Here is a 27,517-nt window from a genome sequence, read left to right as displayed (position 1 = left end):
CCACTTAATCAAACCGGTCTATTGGCTATTCTAATCCGATGGCCCCTATTTCATTGGTTGTCGGCTCATTTCTTGCTAGCCATAGCCCTAAGCTCATCTCCACCGTACGTGCCATTGTGCTTAGCACTTGGGTCGTAGGCAATCTTAGCCGCACATCACTCACCATGTTTAACATATGGGAATTCAATTTTTGGTTAAAATGTGTTCTTATATTTTTATTTTCAAAAATTTATTATTTAAATTTTAAAATTTAAGTTTAACAGTTAATATTGTTAAAATTATTATTTTTAATTTAAATTTATTACAATATTATTTTTAGCTATATTACTATAAATAATTTTTTTATTTTAAAAATATCAATAAATTTAACAGTTTTAATAATTAGACTTAAATTTAAAATTTAAAATTTAAAAAATTAAATTTCTAAAATTAAAAATATAAAGACTAGATTTTAAATTTGTGAAAAATACAGATACTTATAAAATATTTTAACCTCAATTATATATATTCTAATAATTTAAATAAAAAATAATGTCATTCACTCCATTCATTCAAGTGAAAGAAAAATATTTTCCACGGAATCGGCAGCAGCGTGTTGAAAATTTCATAGTTCATCTTAAATAGATCTTCATGTCCCCAAAATAATATCAATAATAATAATAATAATAAATAGATCAAAACCAGTAGGTCGCGAAAAGATCAACGACTTTGATCTCAATTCTGTCAATCAAACGGTCCACGAATTTTATCACTTTCTTACCAGCCAAGACCACGCTTGCTTATTCTCTCTCTCTTGTTTTGGAGTTAGCAATGGAGCAGAAATGCTGTCGCTATATTTTCTCGAGAAAATGAAAGAAAAGAAAAAGTTTTGTGCTTTGAAAGCTATTTCAGTGTAATTATTCACACTTTTTTTCCCTTTAATTTACTTTCCTAAAGATGTTTTGATTGAAAATATTAGGTAATGTTCTTACCTTGTATTCCAATGTAAATATCTATTTCCCTTTCTCATTTTCATGTTATTTTAATTTGATTCTGCAAACTTGATAATGGGTTTTCAGTTTCCTTCTAGTTAATTAATGGGTCGATTCCAATTTGCTTAAAAGACATAGATTAAATATATAGAAGATTGAACTTTGTTTAATTTTCAGTTGAACTCAAGTTATTGTGAAAATTTATGCTTATAGAGTTATGGGTTATCAAAATTATAACTGGAAATTTAACATTTAGTTTACTTCAATCATGTCTGTTGAAAAAGGTCTAATTTCTTCTTCTTTTTTCTGCTTGGGTTTTTATTTATGAGTAGTTTTAATTTAGTTTTATATGTATTTTCTGTAGAAATACCAGATATTTAAAGCCTTGTTGATGCTTAATGTCACCACTATACTGTGTTTTTTAGTAGTTTAGGTTGCATTTTTGCAAATTTAATGTAAAGAATTTTTTTATCTTTTGAAAATTCCATTTTTTTTGCTTGGATTTTTATTTATGATTAGTTCATATTTAGTATTGTATGAATTTTGTGTGAAATTATCAGATATTTTAGGTTGTTAGGGTTTGATCGCTGATCATCGTATGTTGGCTGTTATGATCGCCGAGTTATTTGAACTGATTTATTAATGTATTTGTAGCGAATGCAATCCTCAATATGTTGTAGTCGCATTGTCGGCTGACTATGCTGTTTATGCATCACTTTGGTGAGCTTGAGCTGCTTGATTTTAGTTTCCAGCTTTGCATTGTTGTTATTGTGTTATAACGACATACACACACATATGCTCTCTGAAATTTCAAGACATGGTTTTTGTTAGCATGATTAGTATAAAATTGATTCCATGTTCGATTCATGGCAGCTTTTGTATATGGATGGAATAAAGTTGTTGGTTCTATCGATGTTGTGTTGTCGAGTGTTAAGTTGAGTGGTACCAGTTGTGAACTTTGGGTGGAAAGCAGTAGATATCTGGAAAGTCGATAAGCAACCTATGCTTCCACACTATGTAATTTGGTCGGCGGATTTAAATGGGCAGTTCCTCTTCGGAAGATAACAGCAAGCAAACTGACCAATACCCGTTGCTAATGGAACGTGTGGAAAGCCATAGCAATCAAGAGCACATCATTAACGTAACATGGCATGACGAGCTTGACGATGCTTCTTCGAGCTCGTCTCTGGATGAATTATCTTCTAGAGCGAACTTAGCACGGAATGAATATAGATCTTCAAGCAGCACACAAGCTTCCGGATATCAGACTTCTTCGAACGGGTTGAACTCTTGGAATTCTTCATTCACGAGGCATCGCAGGAGCCCTTTAAATTCTGCATTATGGATTTTGTTTGAGTTACTATTTATTGTCAGTCAGATTACAGCATCTGTGGTGGTTCTATCGTTGTCGAGAAACGAAAAGCCAGAAGCTCCCTTGTTCACATGGATTGTTGGTTATGCATCTGGTTGTGTTGCAAAACTTCCTATTCTTTATTGGCGCTACCGTAACCGCAACGATGGTATTGAGCAAGATTCGTTGCACTCAAGTCAAGGTTCCTCTTACGGCAATCCCAGTGAGTCTACACCATTTACAGCTATCGCAATTATTCAAGCTTTGGATGAGGAGAATGATCACATTACTGAATCAACAAGGGACGGTCATATTTCCGGAACCTTAAGTACCAGGTGTGTTTGCAATTTGCATTTGTTTGTCAGTCATTACTTTTATATGATAAAGTCGGATAGAATGCAAAGGAAAATAATTTGTACATCACAAACGTATATAGGGACATGGGTATGGATACCGTATCCAATACTCACATCAGAGTCCGAGTAACAAAGGCTAAACAGCTCGAATATGGGAAAAAAAATGCAGTACACTCTTTGGTTGATACATGTATGCTTATATAATATAAACAATTATTATAATATCTCACAAATTTCTTTTGATTCCGTATGTTATCATATCAATGGTGTCATCGAGTGAAGAATTGGCATTGGATTTGCAGGTTTGATGTATTAGTAGACCGTTTCAAGATGGTGCTAGATTGTTTCTTCGCAGTGTGGTTTATCATAGGCAATATGTGGATATTTGGTGGTCATTCATCTCCTTCTGATGCTCCTAAAATATACAGGTACGATGAGGACTTATGATATCGATTACTCTTTTTGACTGAGAGTTGCAGTTCCGTTGCGGTTTAAGAACTGTTCATCGGTTTCATTGCAGGTTATGTGTAGTGTTCCTTACTTTTAGCTTTATTGGATATGCCATGCCTTTCATACTATGTGCAGCAATTTGTTGCTGCTTGCCCTGCGTAATTTCTGTCCTCGGTTTTCGGCAGCACTTTTCGCCAACTAGAGGAGCCACCATGGAATCTATAAGCACATTGCCGACCTACAGGTTCAAATCTAAGAAAATTGTAAATGTTGATGATCCGGATGTTTCATGTGGAGTTCTGGCTTCCGGTACTGCAAAAGAACGTGTGATATCGGGAGAAGATGCGGTAAGTTCAATTCATTCAATGCTGTTGCTATCGGTTTATCGGTCTTTAGATGTAAAATGCAACCCACTTGAACTTAATTCTGTGTACTTGCTAGGATCGAACTAGATGAAACCGAACAAAAGCATTCCGTGTTACTTCGACCCTTCATTTTTATTTGGCACTCGTCTGACCCATACCCATCTGATATGGGAATGTGACCCTTCAAAGACCTTTCAAATATACGAAAAACCTGAACATGCTCATGTTAGCTCTATACTTGTATCCGACACATAGATCCAAGTCTGAGTAATGTAGATAATAATCGAACTTACGGACCGGAGGTGTTGCAGGTTTGTTGTATTTGCTTGGCAGCATATGCAGACAATGACGAACTGAGGGAGCTGCCATGCATCCATGTCTTCCATGTAAAGTGTGTAGATAAATGGTTGAGAATCAATGCATGTTGTCCCCTTTGTAAAACAGAGGTTGGCAACACCAGTGACAGTGCTTCACCATTAACCGGAGATTCAAATTAACAGCATACTGGAAAAATGACAGTTGAAAGACGAAGCAATGTCTTAAACAATTCGACCTTCATATCTTGTATTCATAGCTATTTTTATGTATTTTGTTATATTAAATCGTATTTATATTATTTTATGTTGTGTCAAAAATATTTTGAGATATTCGTACATTCATGTGATCATGTTTTTTTTATTCAGTATCGTTTTTTTATTGCAACTGTTGGTGTTAACAAATTTGTTTATATTAAATAAAATAATGGATAATATAATTTTTTACCCTGAATTTGATAATTTATTCACTTTAGTTTCTATAATTCTTTTATTCACTTTGGCATTTAAATTTGAGAATTAGGTTTATTTGTCATTCAATTATAAAAGTTCAATGATGCGACAATTTAACATTATAAGATTGTCTTACACCATTACTTGAAAAAATATATATATTTTTAGGTGATGAGATGGTGTAATTTCAGAATGTTATATTTACTGTTATAATAATATGACTGGTGGTTGAACAAGCTAGATCATCACTTCTCTGTTCAACCAGTTTGATCTGTTTAATCATCGGACCGACAATAAAAAAATAAAATTTTAAGTGCAGGGACTAAAATGGATATTGTTGCTAAGTTCAATGATCAAAGTAAACTTAATTGCCAAGGCCAATGATAAAAAATATATATATATTATCCTATAAAAGATAATCAAGCTAAATATTTTATTCAAATCTTTATTTAAACTTGGTTAAAACTCACCCCATTATTTTTTCATCAATTAATATCCAATATAATGACATCATCGATCAAATGTGAAGGACTCAAATAGATAAAAAAAATAAAGTAGGGGAGTGGAGATAGTGGGTTGGGCCTCAACAAAAATTTAGGCTATTTTTTAGGCCTATTCCGAAAAATAGGTCTAAAATTTTGTCTAAACTCAGTCTGAATTATAAAAGCCAAACTTGAGCTTGAGCCGGTTTGCATATTAAAATTTTTAATTATTTTATTATATACAACAAATTTAAAATCAATATAATATATCAAATACACTTAAATATTAAAACAAATATTAAAACAACAAACAAATTAAAATAGTAGCAAAATTAATAATAAAACATAAGTTCTACAATATCCAAATAATATTAAAAACGACAATGAAAAAACATTAAATACAGTAGCAAAAAAAAACTCCCAAACAACAAAAACAATAGTAAAAATAACACCAAAAAACCACGAACAGCAACAAAACAACAAGATAATTTTATTAGAAAATAATTAATTTATTCGGGTTGGGCCAGGGTCAAAAAATCCTATCCGAGGCCTGACTCATTTAGAAAATGAGCCTCATTTTTTGTTCAAACCTATTTTTCTTTATTTAAACCCTCTTATTTTTTTAGATGAACTTTCGAATTGGATTAAGAGACTTGACCATGATCAATTCTAAGTGTAGCCAAATCCATTCTAACTTATTCTTTCCCTTTTTCTTGGATTAGAATTTGAGGCTCTACATAATTACATACAAAAATAATAAAAAATAATATTTTAATAAATTTATTAATGTATTAAAATTTATAAAAAATAAATAATAAAATATTTTTGATGCATTTATATCATGATAAAAGTACAAAAATATAAATTATGTTATACCCATAAGTGAGAAAAAATTATGTAAAAGTAATTTTATTAAAAAAATTATGTAAAAAAAATTATCATTTAAATGAATGTGAATTAAAAATTAGTAACTCTTTTAAGAGAGTGATTTTTAATTAATGTTTAAATTATTTTATTTAAATATATTATATAAAATATCTAAATATAAAAGTACCTTTATAATACTATTTATTATTTTATAAAAAATTAGAAGTAGAGGAAAGAAGAGTATAGGGACTAGGAGGCGTAGTTGGACAACTGAAATGCCACATATTCAAATGTAAAAAAGTTAAAATATGCTATTAGCCCTTATACTTCAACAAAAGTTAAAATTTATTTCCTATACTTAAAAAATTTAAAAATAAAGTCTTTTTTATTTAAAAATCTTAGTTATTTATTAAAATCGTAAGTATTTTTTAATTAAAATTTGTTATTTTGACATATTGATTAGGCTGCTCTCATGTAATGTGACATATGATTGATGGAAAATAAATATGTTAAATTGATAAATTCTAACAAAAATTATCGATGACAATAATGATTGGACTAAAATTTTAAATTAAAAATAAACATATTAAGTTGATAAATTTTAAAAAAATCTACTAACAACAATAATAATTGGACTATGATTTTTAAATTGAAAAAGTAGGAAAATTGAATTTTTAAAATTTAAAGAATAAGGACAAAATCTAAACTTTTATAAAAATACAGGGACTAACAGCATATTTTAACTTAATGAAAAAACACCTATTAATGGGAGACAAGTTGGTAGATTAAATGTTAAAAGTCTGAAAAATATAGGGACTAAGAGAAGCATTAAACCATTGACAGCAATTTCACTTGAATTACCGATTGCCGATTGCCGATTGCCGATTGCGATTACTCTCTGTCTCGATTCATATTAAAGCCCACTGTTACTTTGGTTCGGTTAATCTGTTTATTTATTCCAGCCATTGAAAAGTCGTTCTAAACTTGTTGGGCAAGCTTAAGCACTTTGTCGATACCAATTCAGGATTCGTGTAACCTCCATATGTCAATCTCCGATGCCGAAGAGGTTATGGAAAATCCTCGAGAACGAAGACCGGCTTTAGGCCGCAAACGAGCTCGGTTTTCTTTGAAACATAATTCAAGGTTAAGATTATTCTAAATTGCTCGGTTCATTTTAATTCTTTTTTTGTTCTTCTGATTAATGTTATTAGAGTTGAATTTAATTTTACTTCTTTAATCTTTTGTAGTCAGCCAACTGTGAGTTTAGAACCAAGTTTAGATATCGATAAATTGAACGATCCGGAGGAATTCTTTATGGCTTTTGAAAGGATTGAAAGTAAGTTCGCTGCTCATTTGCTTTATTTAATCTGCAATTATTTATATGATTTTAGCTTTTCGATATGCTAAGTTCGCTGCTCAATTGCTCTCTTTCTTTTTTTTTTCTTTTTTATCATTGTGGGAAAATCTTTTCTGCAAATATTTTATGAACCTAGCCTTTCGATGTGCAAACTGTAAAGCAAGTTTGCTGCTTAATTGCGGCTTTTCTAAAACTTGTTTTTGGGAAATCTAATCTGCAATCTTTTTTATGAACTTAGCGGTTCGATGTGCAAAGCAAGTTTGCCGCTCAATTGCCTTTTTATGTATTTGCTTATTTGTTTATTATGATTGTTGGAAAATCTAATTTGCAATTATTTGTATGAACTTAGTGTTTTGATGTGCAAAGTTAGTTTGCTGCTCAATTTTGTTTTATGATTGTTATTATTGTTGTTGGAAAATTTAATCTGCAGCTATTCACATGAACTCAGCTTTTCGATGTATGTTTGTGTTGTTATAGAAGCCAAAAAAGAAATACAGAAACAAACAGGTGGTTTTCCATCAAATTTGGATGAAAATGCTCAATCCATGGCTGCACGCCCTCGTCGCCCTGGAATAGCGAGGTCTGATCAAAATTTTTCGGTATCCGAATTTCTGTTGTATTCAATTTTCTTGTTACTTCTCTTATCTTTTGTATATTTGTATGTAACATAGCCTTGTGATTTTATTTTCAGGAGATCAGTTAAGTACAAACATTGCTATTCTACTTCTATGTCCCCGGGGGAAAGCTTTGTTGAGGAACTTCGTAGTCCACTTTGTGGTTCACAACAAGAAAAATCTGACCCGGTCCTTGAACTAGAAGAGAAGTTGGCTGGTGAGTCAAGAAAGGTTGATTTGTCAACTCAATTGTGTTACTTTATACCCCCTTGGCTTCCCCTTCTTGATATCTTCTAAAACTAACCTGCAATATGACTAGGTTTTCGTAGTGTTTGGTTTTATAATGCTACTAAATTTTCCCTTCTTTGCGTATATGATAAATTGGTGTTATATACTCCTTAGGTTCAGTGACCAAAGCAGAGAACAATATTAATCAACTTCTGGATCATTTGCTTTCCAGTAATTATGATGGGGACGAGGCAGTCAGTCTTTTAAAGGAGCGGTTGCAGATCAAGCCTGTTGATCTGGACAAAATATGCCTTCCTGATTTGCAAGATATACGAAGGATTGATTTGAAGGCTTCTAAAGAAAACTTGACAAAGCCTAGAAATTCAATATCAGATTTGATGAAAGGGATTAGTAAAAGGACACCAAACCGACTGGCTGAATGTTCAGTTCATTGTTCAGGTTCTCCAACTCCGCCAAGTTCATTGGCTTCGGTATCATTGCTGAAGAAACAAAGTTCGCGATTCAATGTACTAAATGATCCGTTTTCAAATGATGATATTGACCGATCACCTGTGAGAAATGCATCTCCAATGGAAAATACTAGTAAACAGTCTGATCAGGTTGGTATAGAAAAAGAACCAAGTGTGTCACACAGCATTGATAGAAGATCACCACAGCAACAGTCTGAAAGTTTTGTTCATCATTTAGCTTCTCCTACTCCTCCAAGAAATCCATTAGCTTCAATGTCATTGCAGAATAAATATGTGTTGCAGTCAGATCCTCTTAGTCATCCTTTTCCAACTGACAATATTGACAAATCACCTGGGGGAAGTGCATCTGCTGTTGAAAGTATCAAAAAACAATCTAGTCAGGTTGATACAGAAAAGGAACGGAATGTGTCTCTACTCTTAAGGTCTCCAATATTAGAATCAAATCAAACCACGACTGCTAATGCAAATACTGAGCTCGATGGGGGAGATTTTGCTGGTCTTTTTGACAAATTTGTTAATGATAATGATAGGAGACTTGATTCTGGTATTAGTGCTGTCTCAAGTGGATCTCAGGCTGGCTTAGAGAATAATGGTTTAAGTAGGCCTGAAGTTGATACAGATAGTCAAACAAGAAAACCAACTGAATTTGGTGGAAGGGTGAGTATTCATATTGACTTTTCAAGAGTTAGTCATTTGCAGTTTGGTGCTAACCTTTGTTACTAAATGTTTAATTAACTCTGAGGTATTGTGACAAAACACAGGTAGAAGATATACCATCAGAAGCAGTGGTTTCTGCTCATGTCCAACTTAATGTGGAGGGCACAACCATTGTTAATTCACATACCATTCAGATAGAGTCAGGTATGATTATTTTCTCTGTTTCCATGAGATATTCTTGTGGGATGGGATGCAAATGAATGATACTAAAATGCCTCAGTTGCAAGGACTTCTTTTTCCTTGTCATTCATTTAGTGGTTGCAAAATAGAATAATGGTTGGTTTCCAATTTTTTTATGGCTTATGCAAACTGAAAAGAAAATGTCCCTTATTAGTCTCTTTTCCTTTCAGCCCTTGGCCCTTTTTTCCCAGGTTTTTTTTTTTTTGGGGGGGGGCTGTCATAATGAAAGACCAGTACTTAGTGGTGCACAAATAAGTGGAGGCAATCTACTTCTCAGCTTATCCAAATGCCTAGCTAGATGCTTATGATCCTTCAAAAAGTCTAAAGATTTTTTCTTGCATGATTATGATGAATGGATGATAGTTAACTTATTATATAAAATTTTTGTGAGTGGTACAAATTTGTCTCCACCCTCTCTATCTCTAAGGAAAACCTCTCCACCAAAATATTTCCTGGTTGATTTGTTGAGTTACACATAACTTGCTACATGTTATATAGTTCTCACACTTTTATAATCAGATACCAAGTCTATTTTATGCTCATATCTGACGCTATAGGACTTTTCTGCTCATTCCTCGCCCTCTCTCTCCCTCTATCATATCGTGGATTTACCTAATATTATGCTTTAAATAAATTGTCCTTAAAATTTCTTTCTAAATCTTATATTACTAGATTTATTTACATTTTAATTTATACTTTTCCACCTTTATTTGCATTGGACCTAGCACATCATGAGCCTAATTTACCTTGGTCGTTGATATAGTTTTGATGGTTCCAATTTATTAGTTTCATTTGTGTACATTTCTGTTCCCTAGATCAAGCAAATCCTGCTATGGATGAGGACCATGGAATGGATGGGCCTTCAAGAGCTGTAGAAAGTGGTCAGGAGTTGCATGAGGTTTGTAATTTCCACAATTATTTATCTTATCGATTATTTTATATAGTTATGTTCTGCTTTTCTGGGCTTATATATAGAAATTATGCTATTACCTTTCCATTTTCCAAAATTTATTTTTGTCTGATTCTGCTTAATTTTCTCAAACTCGTATACCTTCCCTTTTGAAAATTTCTCAATTCAACTTTTTTTTCCCAACTTTTCTAATTTTCAATTCATTTCTTTAGCAACAGAATAAGAAGGGCAAAACAAAACGAAGTGCACACCGTGTACTTAAGAGGAAAGAAATTTCTCGGAGACAAAGCCTCGCAGGTGTCTCTAATACCAAAACTTCAATTTGCATCTTTGGAGTTTTTTTGTAGTTGCTTTGCAATGACTCTGTGCTTTCTTCCTTTCTAGGTGCTGGTACTACATTCGATACAGAAGGGAGGAGACGAAGCACGAGGATCAGATCAAGACCGTTGGAATTCTGGAAAGGTGAAAGATTCTTATACGGACGTGTACATTCAAGTGAGTACCTTCAATTATGTTTTTTTTTTTTCCCTTTCTATGCAAGGATTTTATTGTCCCGTTCTAAATTTATAATTTAAAATTAACTGCCTTTTGAAAGAACTTTAAATTTCACCCAAAGTTGTTCTCTAAGGATGACGCATGCTTCACTTGTGTTATAGTTTGATACATTATAATATCTTGATGACAAGTATGTCAGTTTGTTATAATTCGAGTGTGGCTCATTACTACTGTAGTTTTTACTCAACTATCTCTACTTGATTCTATGAGCCCTTAATCTCTAATTTTGTTGAATGCTTAGCCTAAGTTTGTCCCCACCCTTTCTCAAGGTTATGGAGATAGAATCTTGTCAAACGACTTAAGGCAATCCTATTTGTGGCATCCTGCAACTTGATGTCATTTCATTCTGAATCACTTATAATATCAAGTTTTAGCATAGCTTATACGTGTTAAGTTTGAGGTTCATAATAATATTGAGCAAAAGTGTGCCGTATATATATATTTTTTGTGCTGCCTTCTTGATGTTTGAAACCAAATATATCGTGTTCATGTAATTTAGTCCTGCTTTTAGTTAATATTATTATTTGGGCACAACCGAAGTGCAATAAGGGTCGAACCTGAGATCTTTACGTGACATCCATCATCATATTTTTGCTTTAGAAATGTCACACGTTTTCAATTTGATCTACATGAGACACTTTATGTGGTTGGATTTGTGAGTACATTGTTTTTGTACAGGTTTGTCAACTGTAATCGGGATAAAGTACGAGTCTCCAGAGAAGGCTGATGGTGAAAACCCTACCCTGAAAGTGAAGTCTTTTGTAAGCGATGAGTACAAGGATCTAGTTGAATTGGCTGCCAGGTTCTGAGATAACCTTGATTGGTGGATTGTGGAGTAAGTTCCGCATACATTAATGGCATTAAAATTAATTGTTGAGTGCTTTTTCCTTTTTCTTCTCATGATATATAACATGCCAGACAAATGAAGGCTTGTCTCCTATGGATCCTGGAGATATGCAATGGGTTTCGACTTTCGAGCCTGTACTTAGGCTACCCATGCTAGGCTGCCGCAAGACATCCAATTCAGACGTTCTTTTCACCCAATTTCCTGAATGTAATGTGACTTCATAACTTCATTTCTTGTAACAAAGAACAAAAAGAAAATTCTATACTTCAGTTGGTATCTCTAATAGTTAAAAGTTTCCGATTGAACATACGGAGATCGTAAGGATTTTATTGTCATTTTTCTCTTAGTTTGATCCTCATATTCTTTTTTGTACTAAGGCTTGGTCTAAAGTAAAGGCAGTTAATTTCTTTAAAAAAAATTAAATTATAATTTTCTTCCGGAAATCCGATGTTTGTGGGGAATCCGGTTTTGGATAGGCCTAGTTAGACTTAGAAAGTACCTACGAAAGAGAGATTCTTTGTAACAGAGCTTAAAGCTTCCTAAACATTTATTTTCCGTTGCAATATTAAAAAAATGATAATTTATTTGATTGTAAAAAGTTTTAACTCCCAGTCCATTTATACCAGCTTAGTAATTATTAAAAATATAAAATTCAAGTAAGCGACAGTAAGAAAGAGCTCTGAACAGAATAAAAGCTTTAAAGCCACTAAATCATCAGATCCAACTTATTAAATTAAATCATCCCTTTCACAATAGCAGAGTCCAAGTGCCAAATATCTCAATAAATACTCCCAAAATATGACATATTTACTTTAAAAACTAGGCTTCTTAACTCATCAACCAAGCAAGTTTTCTAGACAAAGATGGAAAAAAGGGAAAATAAACGTCAAAGCCCACCATTTTACACAACTTATCATACCAAAGCAAATTGCTGCTGCTGCCAAAATAATCTTTGTTCCATATTTTCATGGAGAAGCCTCTGCCTAAATTTCTCACAACCTTCATTTACAAAATTCACGCCACAAGAAAAAGCCTGTAAGGAACAATAATTGTGGTGGTTTCAGGGAATTTTCAAGCAGTAAATTTGAGGAAAGAATATTATCTTTTTATCTGACTTCATATTCATACCATATATTTAAACGAGGGAGATCCACCCGTCAAGCCACGTTAATATTCTTGAAACTCGATGTAGCATGAGCAGGTGTGTTTGTCATTTATAACCTCTGCCACGACAACATAGATGAAAAGCGAGAGATTTAAGGTTATAGGATGATGAAATAACAAGGACGCCATCGATTACTAAGAGAAAAAAACAGGAGCTGCTGATGTATGGATTTTCAACTCATTAAGCAAAAATGTTAATAAAACTATAAAATTACACAACGGGCCAGATTGAATCAGTGCCATTAGTTACAAAAGATCTTTAACATTTTTCACATGTGGCAGTAGCTGCATAAGAAATTTCCAATTTCTCATCGGAGGAGGAGAGAGGCGCGGAAATAGAAACTGCATTGTTATTTTGTGCATTTTTTGGACACGAAATAAAGCCACAGAAGCTATAAGTTTCTTCTAGGAAAAACAGAACCTCAAATTTCAAACAGATTAAGAAGGCATTAACTAGGGACGAAGCATGATTTACCTACAATATCCAGAAACAAATTGCAGCCAAAGTGGTCCGGGTCAAAAGCTGGAGATCGCCAAAGGCCTCGAAGAAAAGGCCTGCACTCACCAACCAGTAAATAAGAAACGTCAAACATCCACAAAAATAATAAAAACTTTCATAGCCAAACCATCACCTTTATCAGCTTATTGGGACAGGCTCCATCTATAGTAAATCACTTGCTAAAGCTCATCTCTGAATATCTGTATGGAAATCAAGGATAACGAATCAGAACACAAAATAAATGATGTATCTGAAAAATATTTTCCACTCATTCACAGAATCCACACTTGCCTGCGAGGTTGCTTATTTGGGTTATTTTGTCGTTCACCATAGTCATCATTCACAAGCTCTACATAGGAGACAACTAGTTAACTACTAAAACATAAAAATATGGCAGAGTGCTAACTGCCTATGTTCCAAAGTCCACAAATTTAAGACCAGGACAGATAGTTGCTTACCAGGTTTTTGAGAAGGCTTCCATTCATTAATGGGTTTGCTAGAAGTATTTTCTTTGCTGCAAAGGGCGATCAAATAGTAATAAAAAATTAGTAAGCAACCATAATAACCATTTTTGCAACTTGTGAATGGGAGAAATTGTAACCAGCTACACACCTTGAGGATCCTGTTGAAGACGTCTGTCCTGAAGAACGGGCATGATAAGCCCCGTCAACAGGGATATAAGGTGGACAAAATGTTGCATCTAAAGCCCCAGCACCACCCGTCAATACTGGTAGCCTAATCGTGAAAACAAAAATCATTAATGCTCTTCGATTAAACAGCTTAACAAGAATGAAAATAAGCAATCAAGAGAGATTTAGCGCTGCATTGATAGTCAAATAGATATCCCCACTCAAAGGGATTCCTACCTTACCCTTCTACTACTGTCAAAATCTGTAGCAAATTGGAGATTTTTTTACAAAAAACTTATTTTGAAAATATGGGGAGTCTTAAAAGCAGATTGATAAGTATGATTCATTATGGAGAGGAACTTCCTCCATAAAAAAATTGTGGCCAGTTATGGAACTGACAAAGACATAACTTTATTTACCAAAGGAAGCCTCGTGTTATCAACAGAAAAAAAGTTTCTACAGGCAAAGAATTACTGTACCATGTCATTTCTGAACTTCCCAAACCATTTTGGGACTGGGCAACAAATCCAGGAAATGCCATGCCAACTGCAGGAACACTAAGGCCACTGGGGTGCTGGCCTCCAAATTGCATAACTGCATGCCAATCATTGAGGGGAAAAAAAGACTTTGAGCTTATAAAAAAGTTCAATACAAGGAAAGCATAGAACTGTAAAACAAAAGGCATAGAATGATTTAAATGAATCTAACCAACCAAGCACACAAAAGCCATTGCCCTTCACAAACTCAAGCAAGCTTGAATCTTTAGTCAACTCATAAAAAGCATATCCCTACTAAAACCACCACATTCCAGGAATTAAAACTCAATCTGACCTTAGCCAAAGGAAATTAAAAATATTCAGATGAAAACTACATCAAATATTTAATAAATTTGATTTAATTCATAATTCAAAAGGTGCAGCCAGGGATTTAGTATGCACTGTTCCAGGTAAGACAGTGTCCGCATGTTACAGTTACCTTTTCAGGTAGATTCCAGAAAAATTAAAAGGTTAAAGTATAAACTAAATAATTAATAGTATAAAAAGCTTTACCTGGCAAAAAGGCAGGAAAGTTTTGATCACCATTGTGGACAGCAATATTCCCTGTAGCCCCCATGATCTGAGCTCCACCGTACATTAAAGAGCCCCTTCCAGCTCCTTGAACACTGTTTTTCCCCTTGCTCACCGATGCATCCTTGGATCTACTTGTTTCTGAAGAGTCAACCTCTCCAGATTCATTTGAATTGACTGACATGGCTGTTTTTGGCGGAGAGGAAGCTTGAGACCCGATACCAGGATGCTGGCCCAATTGCTGAACAGCCGCTTGTATAGAAGACTGAGCCCAACCTTGAACAGGACTTCTCTGAACAGCATTGACCTGCATTTGTGGAGAAACTCTGTTGACTTGGTTCTGCTGTGGAGTAGACTGATAAGCCTTCTGTCCTGGGATAGGTGTGCCTCTAACCTGAACCCTGGATTGAGAGAGTTGACCAGTATTACCCAATGAAGATCCAGAAGGTAGCATTTGCACATTGTTCAAAGGCTTCACAGAAGTTGACCCACGGGAATCATCTATACAAAGCTTTGCCATGTTGAGAGAATCAAGTGCATTCTTCCCTCTTAATGAATTGGATTGTGACACGGAATAATTCCCATCTGTAACAGAAGGGCGAAGATTCCTGCTCATGCTTCCAGCTTGCATGTCCTTCTGAGTCACAGTAACGTCTTTGTTGGAAGACCCAGATGGATAAAAAGGTGGGGAAGCAGAACTCAAGCTTGATGCAAAAACATGTTTCCTAGAAGGAACTGATGCAGGATCTGCATTTGTTGCATGCATGAAAACTCCACTTGAAGGGGCCTGTGAAGTTCTCTCAAGAGGTTTTCCAGATCTGAAATGTTTTAACTCATTCAATGTCATGCAGATTTAATCATGGTAAGAGTGTATGACAATATAGAAAATTGAAGTATACAAATGCATGTTAATACTCACGATCTGTTCCGTGTTGGAGGCGCCTGATTGCTGTTTTTCATGGTAGGTTCATACTTCCTGGGTCCTCTCCCTCTCACAGACTTAGGAGCCTGGTTCTGATTGTTTTTTTTCCCAAATGCTTTGGACCTACTTCCCCTAGGATAACCATGATCTGGACCCTGATTTTTACTCCGAGCTCGATATCTACCTCTAGAAGATCTTCCCTGAAAGTGGAAGGGAAAACATATCAGTAGGGAAACAAAATCAGATCAAATAACATTAAGGAAAATAGAACACTAATCATGCAAGTTGAATGCATGCCAACCCTTACCTCTTGATAATGTTTTTCTTGCAGAGTCATCTCCTCAAACTTGTCATGTCCCCATTTCCTATCATCTTTGGATTCCCACAGTTTTCTTCCACCACGTGTTCGCCTAAAGTGGCAAACGATATTGATAAAAAACTTAAAACATAAAAACAACTAGTGTAAAAGAAAAAAAAAATACTGAGGATTGAAATCATGTCTGGACCAAAAATTAAGCAATGATAGTACATTATCATCAGGTAAGTGGTTTGTCCCTAAGGATAAGCCCCAGTGGTTAGAGCTGAAGTCTTCATCTAGGAAGTCTTGAGCTCAAATCCTAGGATGTGAGGGTTGAGATTTATGCCATGGAAAAGGGCCATCCCATTGTATAGATCAATATAACATGTATCAAAAATATCAAGTTATTGGTTTCAAATGCCCCATTAATAAGGTAAAAAGTTGGATCATATAACAAATCTTTACAAAATATGGACACAGTTACAATTAGTCTTGCAAACACACATATATTAGTGATAAATTAAGTATAGATGAAAAGTATGTTCATAATTAAATCCTACTTTCCCCTACACATAAGCAAACGAGTGAAAGAAATAATTATCACCAATAATGTCATCAAATACCAAATCAATCTAGGCCTAACTTTTGATCAAATAAGGTCAAATTTGCCCTTATATTTGGGCACTATTTGTTTTATAACAAAGGTCTTATTCAAACCAGGTACCTTTTAATCTCCCAAATGAAAGAAAAACAACCACCAGAAAAAAGGAAAACGTCTCAAGTATGAGAGCACCCAGTATGTAGCCCTACTTGCGTAGCATTATGCTAGAGTAGATTATGGCATTTTATGTCCTCAGTCCTCATTCCAACTGTTAAAATTTTGTAATCAAATTGTGTCAGCAATCATACTTGTCTAGAAGAGAAAGTACGCCGAACTCTCATGACAACCTTACATTTCCTTAAAACCTACTACCAGCCCGAGGACAAAAGGTAAAACAGCTGCACACAGAGCATGAATATCATAGGTGCCAAACCTACCCAAACACATTTGTCGTCCAACTGTAACATTGCTTAAAAGTATGAAAGACTTATTTGCTATTAATTTCTATTGTCTGCATAGGGAGTTAAGTAGCAAGGCAAGTAAGCATTCCAACTTCAATCCTTAAGAAAACTAAAATAAGCATAACAAAACCCTTAGGTAAACACACCATATACTAGAAAACAGTCGATTAATAGCTTAAATAGTTAAATTAAAACATATTATGTAAATTACACTAGAAAAGCGAACAAATTTTTTTTGAATACCTACGACGACCGCCAACATTCTCTCGAAAGCGATCATCATGCATATAGAATGCACCAGCAGTTGGCACAGCAAATGGCTCATTCTCCTTTTCCTTTTCATCCTTCTCTTCAACATGATTATCATTATTATCATTAATCTCCACATCCACTTCTTCCTCATCCGTACAACTCCAATTCACATCACTCACCACGGCTTCCTTCAAATCTTCTCCAATTTCATCCAAATTCCTTTGCAACACTGTTTTCCCTACTTTCTCTACCCCCCCTTCATCAATTTCTTCTTCCTCTTCCTCTTCCTCTTCATCATAAGATTCTTCTAAGTCCAATTCTTCTTCGCCATCATCATAATCTGCAGCACCTCCCTGGCCGTCGGATTCATCGGAATGAACCACAGTCTTTCGATCCATCCTCGGTTCAGTATTATTATCTTCATCATCACTCGCAGCCTCTCTCCTCCGCATTGCCAGTGAACGCTTTACCTCCTCTGGATCACTCTCGTACTCCACTTCTTCTCCGGTCGTAGCCATAACTTTCTCGTTAACCAAACACCAATCGCTAAAACTTACTAATTATTCAAAAACACAAAACAAAGCAAAAAAATCCAATTCGAAGAAAATCAAAACCCTGAAAACCCTTAAATTGAAAGGAAAAATTAGGATATTTATGTATTTTATAGGAAATATAGGGGATAGCGTTACTTAGGTAAACCCTAGATTTTTATAAAGAAAGATATTTGGGAGTGGGGGGATTTTTGGGTGAAATTGAAAGGAGATAGGTCTTTGATTTCTTGTATTTTCCTTTTTCTGGTTTTGGCCTTTTCGGTAATTAAGTAGAATAGGAAGGGTATTTTAGGAAATGCATTTGAGATCACATGAGTTCTTTGGAGCCTGTTGGGTAAATCTAAAAAGGAGTTTTAAGACTGGCGACCAATAGTGTCTTGCCACGTTTTCCACATGTAATTAATGTCTCAATTGAGGTCAACTAATAATTGGGATATCAAAATAAACAATTAACCATCATTCGGTTTTTCACCACAAATCAATAATATTTAACTTTTGGAATTAATTCATCTTTATTCTTCTAGTTTATTCTTCTAGTTAGGAGTTAACTGCCACAAAGATGAACATAAGCTTCTTTGTTGATTGCGTTAACCATCTTTTGTTTATAGTTGTTTTTGTTGTGTGTTTTCAAATGAAGAATTTGTTCCTTCCGTTTTTAAGTATAGGCTTTCATGAACTTTTTGTCCATAGAAGAAACATTTCTCTATTAAAGTTTGCTTAAAACGGTTTTGTCTGCTTTTATGGCACGGTTATGTCTACTTTTATAGCACGATTATGTCTACTTCTATAGCATAGTAGTTTGGGTTTCTATTTAGTTTTTTTCTATTTTCTAAGTGTTTAGAAGAAATAGGGTATAGTCGCGGTTTAATGATTTGTTAAGTGGTTATGGTAGCAGTTTCGGCGACACTGTCTATAGAGGGTGGGGAAGTTAATGAGTAGGATATCAATTCTGATGAGGGGAAGAGGAAATCGAGCGATGGGTAGGTAGGCCAGAGGCAGTGCCGGATGACAAGAGGATGGGTTATAGGAGAAGCCTTATCGTTAAGCGCTATGGTGGGTCGGGTGGGCTTCAAATTGTCGAGGATGTTGCCACTGGATTGAGGAGTGGGCATGGATTGGATGTTATCGTCTTGAAACGAAATAAGGGCAGATTGAGGGTGAACAGATGGTAGTGGATCTTGTCGGAGTTGGGGTCTCTCATCATTCATTTGTCATGAGAGACGTGTGATATCAAGAGAGCTCTGTAAGTATCAATGTGAAAATGTCAGTTTGCACAAGGGACTGCTCAAATAGCGGTTGGATGCGCATGGATCTTTCTTTTGATAAGATGCTAGTCAGCGAATGGGCCCCAATCGTTATATTCTTGTAGAAGATGAATGACGAAAAGTGTCCATGGAGGTGGTGTGGTGGATGGGTCAAGCCTGAGGGCGATGTTGGCAGGAGACGGAGGATTGGAATGGATCTCAACAGTCAGGATGCTTACCATCGACTTGTTTTGTAACACCGCTAACCCATATTCATCGCCTAAACAGGGTTATAGAGCATTATCAGAGTTTACAGATTGACTACAGACATTTCATATCATTTCACATTTATATCAGAAATCAATCATAAAGTCTCTTATATGAGCTCTCAAGGCCCAAAATATGCATTAGAAACAAGTCGGGACTAATCCGAGTACTCAGAGAATTTTTTGCAAAATATCAAAATTTTTCCAATATGTAGAGGACACAAGCCCGTGTGGCCAGGTCATGTGTTTCACACGGTCAAAAGACACGCCCGTGTCTCAGGCCATGTGGGCATCCGAATTAGGGACACACGGCTGTGTCCCAGCCCGTGTCCAAATTAGGGTGCTCTCTGACTTGGTCACATGGCCAAGCCACACGCCCGTGTGCTAGGCTGTGTGAGAATATCTGAACATTCTGTTTTGTAATTTTAAAGATGCAAGGGACACACGACCGAACCACACAACCATGTGCTAGTCCGTGTGTCACACACGGCTAAGACACACGCCCGTGTCTCTGCCCGTGTAGACGAAAATAGGCCATTTCTAATTCCACATTTCTCACCTAAACTTGACATTAACCTAACCAAACATTTTTGAACATCAATAGACCATAATAAGATATCCAACCATACCAAAATCAAGTTTTGTGCATGTAATATCATTTCATAATTCAAATATCCAAACTTACCTATTTGACCAAATTCACATGTATGCTTACTTATATCATACATACTAGCTCAACCACATCAAACACAAAATACAATGATAAAACCATACATATATACATATCAAATATATCTTACTCAAGCCATTCCAATTGCTATTTACAACAAAATACTTTTAAGCCAACATTGGTTAAATTACCCTATACATGCCATTATAGCCAAAATTAGTTTTCTATATGTACCGAAATAGGCCGATTGATAGGTTAAGATATCTCCGCCCAGCTTCCAACCCAACAAGCTTCCAACTTACTATAAAATAGAGGAAATAAAACAGAGTAAGCATTTTAATGCTTAGTAAATCCATATAACATGGAATTTAACTTACTATTATTTCACATATAAGGTAAGCATACAAAACGTATTTCAAACAACTAGGCCAAAAGCCTAAACACATATCCTCAACACTCATGTTAGTCATATATTTCATATAAAAATCAAGAAACATGTATGAGCTCACAATAATCAAATCTCCATATATATATTCCACATCATAAGTCCATATAACATGTACAAATCATATCCATGTATTTTAGATATATTTCAGTAATAATTTGTCTCGAATTCAGATTATCTTTTATCAAAACTGTAACACCCATTACCCGTATCCCAAGCCAGAATAGGGTTTGAGGCATTACCAGACTTACGTCATAACATTTAAACACATTTGAATCATACATTTTGCATAATTTAAAACCTTTATCATTCACAATCATATTGTCCCTTACTAGGCTCATCACAGCCTTAAAACATGCTCGAAAGAGGTTCGGGACTAAACCGATGACATTTGAAACCTTTTGGAAACTTAGAAAATTTTCATCTCTGCAGGGGTCAAACGCCCGTGTGCCTCACACGGGTACCAAACACACCCATGTGATCCAGCCGTGCTAAAACAGAGTATACATACTGACTTTCACCCACGGCCAACAGACACGCTCATGTGCTATGGCCGTGTGATACTTAGCTAGCTACTGACTTAAGCCCATGGCCATATGACACGCCCATGTGTCTTAACTATGCGATCTTAGGAGGTTACTGCTTTGCATACATGGCCACAAGGCACGCCCGTATGGCACAATGCAGGCTTGGTTTAAGCCAAAATTGCCACCCCTTTTTGGGTCATTCCTACAAGCAACATAAAACAGCATTTATACCAGAATTTTCAGCCAATTCCATGCTCAAAACATGCTTTACTATAACTAAATCATCATTTTTCAATAACTTATTCAAATCCATACCAAAACTAAGCACAAACATATCATTTGCTAGCCAACTCTCATGGCATAACATATATACATATCAAATTCTAGCCTGTACATGCCATATACCAAGCCCCAAAGTGTAAAAATACCAAAAATCAATAGCAGGATAGTGTGATGCGATCTCCGTTGACTTCCAACCCGAGCAAACTTCTGAAACACTACAAAACATAGAAAAATAACACAAAGTAAGCTTCACAACTTAGTAAGTTCATAATTCAAAGAAATAAAGCTTATAACTTCAATTTATAAGCATAAACAATTTAAGTCAATCCAACATGTCGTGACCTTAGCCTAAAACAACATTAGCTTTTAAATTTTTATTATCACAAGAACTAGAAAATTATCATAAAGCATTATGACCTGAGTTTACATTACTTATGTGTATTCACATATCAAGCACATAGCAAAATATCTTTAAATCATCCAAAAACTTATTCTTTTCCATGCTTTCAATAGCAATTCAAATCTAAGAATTTGCCAATCTTTACCCTTTTCTCATAACCATTAAGCCACAATTTAAATGAGTGAAAATGGAGCATATCTCAACTCATTTTGACCCAAAAGCCTATAATCATCAACCAAATTTATTATTCAATCACTATTCATTCCACAATGATCATGAACTCACCATTTTCATAGATTCAATACTCAATTGAATTTTCGTACATATATGTACTATGTTGTACCAATTTCCGTACATACCTGTACCATATTGTACCAATTTCCGTAAATACCTGTATCATCTCGTACCAATCTCATACTCAATCACATCTTTCATTTACCCGTTGAATACTCAATGTATCGCACACTAGATGTCATATCCGATACCTTGCACACTAAGTGCCGTTCTGGATGTTTCACACACTAAGTGCCATCCTCATTACTTCGCACACTAAGTGCCATTCTGGATGTATCGCACACTAAGTGCCATCCCCGATACTTCGCACATTAAGTGCCACATATAATTATTCGATGTATTACTTTACATAGTAATAGTCATGAATATATCATTTGTACAATTTCAACGCATTAAATATGCAAATATAATAATACTTAATGCATACGAACTTACCTCAATCATCAAAACGTTGAAATGGATCGACTAGTCCGAAACTTTGTTTTTCCATCGATATAGACTCATACGAGGCTTAACTTGATCTAATCAATCAAATTCAGCTATTTTAATTCATATTCTATTCATTTTAACTCAATTTCATAGTTTGGTAAAATTACTATTTTACCCCTAAAATTTCACACTTTTACAATTTAGTCCTTATCACATAAAATCACAATTTCATGAAATTAAACACAAACCCAAGCTAGCCGAATTTTCCATATATTACTATCAGCCCATATTTTCAATTTATTACACATAGTAACCACTAAATTTCCACATTTCACAATTTAATCCAAAATTGACATTTTTACCAAAATTCACTTTACAACACTTGTACATTTAAGAACAATGATTTATTTTCCAGCATCAACTAAAAAATACTCATGCATTCAACAATGGCAACATTCAAGTACTTTAACAGTTTTGAAATCGGAGATACGGGCTAGCTAGAACACAAAGCAACGATCCCAAAAACGTAAAAATTATTAAAAACGGGAATAAAAAACCATACCATGCAATCCAATTTCCATGGCCGAATGTAAAAGCTTCCATGGCTGCCATTCTTTCTCAATTTTCGGTTGCCAAAATGATAGTGGAAGATGATACATAATTTGTTTTATTCATTTTAACATTAATATCCAATTTACTATTTTAACCTTTTAATTTAAATCAAATTTCAACAATACCAACTCCCATAAATGTCCACTAACACTTAAATGGAATAATTACAACGTAAGTGCCTCCAGTTTAATAAATCATAGCTATTAGACACCTTAACTAATAGCACACAAGTTTTACACTTTACGCGATTTAGTTCTTTTTGCTTAATTAACTATCGAAACGATAAAATTTTTCAACAAAACTTTAATACCATCTTATTGCCACTCTGCAAATATTTATAAAAATATTTACGACTTGGTTTATAGAAACGAGGTCCCCGATACCTCATTTTCTGAACCCACTTAACTTTAGGGTCATACCACTTGAACTTAATAAACTGTTTATAAAACAAAAAAAATCACAATATCAAAAACATTTTTAAAATCACAATTAACTCGTAAATGTTAAATATAATATTTACAAACCTACTCGTTGGATTTGGTGGCCCCGAAACCACTGTTTCGATAAACCATAAAAACGAGTTGTTACAAAAACTTTGCCCGTTGAATCGTTCATTATTCGGTGGATACACGGGTAGTACACCTAAAGTGTACTAAACTGTAATCCGTCAATTCATATTCGGGAATGCTCATACGAGCACATAAACAGGAAGCTCATTCGAGCCATACAACGGGAAGCTCATATGAGCTGTATAACGGGAAGCTCATAAGAGCCATAATCGGGAAGCTCATGTGAGCCACTATCGGGAAGCTCCGGAGAGCCATTAATCAGGAAGCTCCGGAGAGCCATATATCGGGACGCTCATAGGAGCTACAGTGTGTCCACAATACATGCAGGATCACAACCAATCGGGATGCTTAGAAGAGCTATTAACGGCAAGCTCGTGAGAGCCATGTACCAAGTAGCTCAAGAGAGCCAATATCGGGATGCTCGTGAGAGCTAATAATGGGACGCTCTTGCGAGCTGTGGTGTGCCCGCAACACATGCAGGATCACAACCAATTCGGGAACCCTGTATCCATCGAATTTCATTTATTCAAATGAGACTTAATACTTGTCGGTCATTGTCTGATATGTGATTAATTTCATATACATGGCAATTGTACAAATTACACACAATAATATTCAATTCAAAACATATAAATGTACAATTTAGTTACACGAACTTACCTCGACAATGTTCATATACACAAAAGCTACTAATCCTTTACTTTCTCTTTTCTCCGATCTAACTTCATATTTGATCTATCCGGATTTATATGAATGAATTTAACATCAATTTATATTCAATTCAATCCAATTCACATCATTGGAAAAATTACCATTTTGCCACAATACTTTTAATTAATTATAATTTCGTCCCTAGGCTCGGAAAATGAAATTCTTGCAATTTAATACTTATTCCAAGACTAGCCGATTTTTAAATGTAACAATAGCAGCCCATGCATTTTACAAAATTTAGAATTTTTCCATAAATTTTACATCTTTTCAATTTAGTCCCTAAATCATAATTTCATCAAAATTCCCTTTACAAAAATTGTTTATCTATCAACAACCTTTCATTTTCTACCATAAAACTTCATAATTCAACTATATTCATCCATGGCAAAACCCTAACACTTTCATAACTTTGCAAATTAATCCCCAAGATAGCTAGATTAAGCTATTACGATATCAGAAATATAAAAATCATTAAAAATTGGACAAGAATACATACCTAATTAAGCTAAATAAGCTTGTCTATATTCAAGCTTCATAACTAGGGTTTCTATGTTTTTATTTGGGAAAGATGATGATAAATGATGATATTTTTTATTATTTAATCCATTTATCATCTTTATTTTTTTATCTTTCCAATTTAGTCCTTTTCTTTATTAAATTTTCCAATGATGACTAATCATACTTATCTACTAACTCATCTAAATGGTCTATTTTCCATATAAGGACCTCAAATTTTGAATTCCATAGCTATTTGATCCCTTTAGCTACTGGAATTTAACTTTTACATTCTATACAATTTGGTCCTTTTCATCAAATTAAACATGTAATCGGTTGTAGTCCATGAAATAATATTAAAATAATGCAGACCATGAAATAATATTAAAATAATTTCCTTCCGGACTCAGACTTGTAGTCCCGAAACCACTATTCCGATTTCATTGAAAACAGGTTGTTACATGTTTATTACCAGATGTTTCTGTCACCGCCTATAGCTAGCAAAGGATGTAGACAAAGGCAAATTTGGGAGCTTTTCAGTTTCTAGGTATTTTGGTTTTTAGACGAGAAAAGCTTAAATGCAATTGAAATCTATGTTTTTCTTTTGATTTTTTTTGTTGTAAGTCCTAGGGTTTATATTTTATTTAATTTTTTAATTTCCATTTGTAAAATGTGGCCTTATTCCTTCATAAAAGATGTTCAGCCTTTGTTTAAAAAAAAAAACTTTTGCAATAAAAGGTATTGTCATTAGTGTTTTCTCTTCTATACAAAAATTGAGATTTAAGTGTTCCAATATTTTTATATTTGAAAGTAAAATTTATTAAAATAGTTTTATTTATATTAATTATTTAAAATGTATATAAAAAACTAGATTAATCTATGTTTTATTTATCATTCTATTAAATAATTTAAATATAATTTATTATTATATTAATTTATTTAAATATCATATAATTTAATTAATTTTGGTAAAAATACCTATTTGGTCCCTTTCAATTTCGATATTAAGCAAATTGATTATTTTTTTAAAAAAAGAGCAATTTAATCCTTATCAATTTTGAAAGTAAGAAACTAACGATAATTAATCATGGTGTTAATGTTCCACAATTTTGTATAACTTTGATAGGTATAATAACAAATTTAGCCTTGAATATTTATCTATTTTATCAATTTGGTCTTGATTTTAAAAAGTTCAATAAATTTAACACTCAACATTTATACATTGTCAATTTGATTATAATTATTAAAAATTAGGTAAAAATACCTCTCTAGTCCCTCTCAATTTCAAAATTGAGCAATTTGGTCCCTTTAAAAAGATGAAATAACCATTTTCAAAAGTGAGCAGCTAAGAACAATTAATCACGACGTTAATGTCTTCTGTCAATTGTACATAATTTTGATTGATATAAATAAAAAATTTATCCTCAATATTTACATATTTTGTCATTTTAGCTTTAATTCTAAAAAATTCAGTAAATCCAGTCTTGACATTTACATATTTACACAAATGTTGTAGAATAAATTTGTTAAATTAAGATTGAAGGCTAAATTTATTATTATACCAATTAAAATAATATACAATTGATGAAAAATATTAACATCGTGATTAATTGTCCTTAATTGCTCACTTTCGAAATTATCAAGATTAAATTACTCGAATTATCTTAAAGGGATCAATTTGCTCAATTTCTAAATTTTTACCAAAAAATTTTCTGCAAATTAGAACACACAAAATTTTAAAAATCTCTTAAAATTCAACAAAGAAAATATAAAACAATTAAACTTCAAAAAAATATATAAATTTTATGTATTTTTAATTTTAATTTTTTTCTCTCATCTCTTCTTGGTTTCTTCCTCAACCAAAGAAACCGAACCCATTTCTCCCTTGTAGCGACGTAAAAATTTTAGCTTAGCTTGGTCGCTAATTGAGGCGATTATTTATAAATTTTAAAAATTGACTTTCGATTTTATTAAAAAAGGGAGTCGCCATCGATCTTTTTTCTAGGTGTGACCGGACACCTAATAAATCATCCTTTTTTAGAAAAGAAAACTTATTCTTGCACAAAAATGAAGGCCGAATTTAGATCTATGTCAAAAGCCAGAGTAACGTTGGGTTCGGGAGTCAGTTACGCGCGAGGAAGGTATTAGCACCCTCGCGACGCCCAAAATTGGTATCTTATTAAACACGTGTTGTCTTGATTTTCAAAAATACGAATTCAATTTGACACTTAAGTGTGATCCGATTGAAGGAAATGAGAAGTTGTAAGTTTTTGGTTTTTTAGAAGGATATCCCGTTTTTAACACGAGCCGACTAACTTCACCCAACATAGCGATGAAATCAATGACTTAATGTTAAATCGGTACATTGCCTTATTCTTAAAATTAAAATGTAAAAAGTTTCTAAAATGATAGTAAAAAAATCTAAGAATATTATTGTAAAAAATGCGAATAGTGATGTGAATAATATAAAATATTAAAATATCAAAATATTAGAATAATAATAATTAATATTGACAAATAAAAAATAAAATAGAAATAAAAAAGTGTACATAATATATATTAGAAATAACAGTGATGTTTAAAAATAATACTATTAATAATACTACATAAATGTGTACATA

The 27,517-nt window shown here is 33.8% G+C and overlaps 3 protein-coding genes across 13 annotated transcripts; 2 read left to right on the top strand and 1 right to left on the bottom strand.

Moving 5' to 3' along the window:
• The first annotated feature begins 530 nt into the window (after positions 1 to 530).
• LOC121206100 (E3 ubiquitin-protein ligase At1g63170) lies at positions 531 to 4,195 on the top strand. 3 transcript variants are annotated; one of them, XM_041076381.1, is made up of 5 exons: positions 531 to 892; positions 1,845 to 2,657; positions 2,981 to 3,106; positions 3,199 to 3,475; positions 3,805 to 4,195. In XM_041076381.1, exons 2-5 carry the CDS (start codon positions 2,011 to 2,013, stop codon positions 3,988 to 3,990), a joined length of 1,236 nt encoding a protein of 411 aa, XP_040932315.1. In that variant the 5' UTR covers positions 531 to 892; positions 1,845 to 2,010; the 3' UTR covers positions 3,991 to 4,195. The 3 variants fall into 3 exon arrangements, with proteins under 3 accessions (XP_040932315.1, XP_040932316.1, XP_040932314.1); XM_041076382.1 differs by having other exon boundaries at positions 587 to 892; positions 3,570 to 4,195; XM_041076380.1 differs by having other exon boundaries at positions 592 to 958.
• A 2,242-nt stretch (positions 4,196 to 6,437) lies between these two features.
• Positions 6,438 to 11,866, top strand: LOC121206099 (centromere protein C). Of its 2 annotated transcripts, none has more exons than XM_041076379.1 (11): positions 6,438 to 6,752; positions 6,857 to 6,945; positions 7,444 to 7,546; positions 7,658 to 7,797; positions 7,983 to 8,956; positions 9,061 to 9,160; positions 10,012 to 10,094; positions 10,325 to 10,403; positions 10,491 to 10,601; positions 11,340 to 11,496; positions 11,580 to 11,866. In XM_041076379.1, the coding sequence occupies exons 1-10, from the start codon at positions 6,652 to 6,654 to the stop codon at positions 11,468 to 11,470; spliced, it is 1,911 nt and encodes a 636-aa protein (XP_040932313.1). In that variant the 5' UTR covers positions 6,438 to 6,651; the 3' UTR covers positions 11,471 to 11,496; positions 11,580 to 11,866. The 2 variants fall into 2 exon arrangements, with proteins under 2 accessions (XP_040932313.1, XP_040932312.1); XM_041076378.1 differs by having other exon boundaries at positions 6,439 to 6,752; positions 10,319 to 10,403.
• A 322-nt stretch (positions 11,867 to 12,188) lies between these two features.
• On the bottom strand, positions 12,189 to 18,191 carry LOC121206098 (protein MLN51 homolog). 8 transcript variants are annotated; one of them, XR_005901082.1, is made up of 13 exons: positions 17,393 to 18,185; positions 16,097 to 16,199; positions 15,787 to 15,989; positions 15,262 to 15,685; positions 14,850 to 15,174; positions 14,280 to 14,394; positions 13,784 to 13,906; positions 13,630 to 13,685; positions 13,463 to 13,520; positions 13,305 to 13,371; positions 13,148 to 13,227; positions 12,637 to 12,731; positions 12,189 to 12,541 (listed from the first exon to the last, which is right to left on the bottom strand). XR_005901082.1 is itself a non-coding variant. In XM_041076377.1 (10 exons), exons 1-9 carry the CDS (start codon positions 17,917 to 17,919, stop codon positions 13,344 to 13,346), a joined length of 2,049 nt encoding a protein of 682 aa, XP_040932311.1. In that variant the 5' UTR covers positions 17,920 to 18,191; the 3' UTR covers positions 12,805 to 13,227; positions 13,305 to 13,343. The 8 variants fall into 8 exon arrangements, 1 of the variants encoding a protein (XP_040932311.1); XR_005901078.1 differs by having other exon boundaries at positions 14,850 to 15,685; positions 17,393 to 18,191; XR_005901080.1 differs by having other exon boundaries at positions 12,189 to 12,507; positions 14,850 to 15,685; positions 17,393 to 18,191.
• Positions 18,192 to 27,517: the final 9,326 nt, after the last annotated feature.

This window comes from Gossypium hirsutum, chromosome A09 (assembly GCF_007990345.1).
Source record: "Gossypium hirsutum isolate 1008001.06 chromosome A09, Gossypium_hirsutum_v2.1, whole genome shotgun sequence".
Taxonomy (NCBI): Eukaryota; Viridiplantae; Streptophyta; class Magnoliopsida; order Malvales; family Malvaceae; genus Gossypium; species Gossypium hirsutum.
Note: the sequence above shows the minus strand (reverse complement) of the source record. Positions and strands in the feature narration are given on the sequence as shown.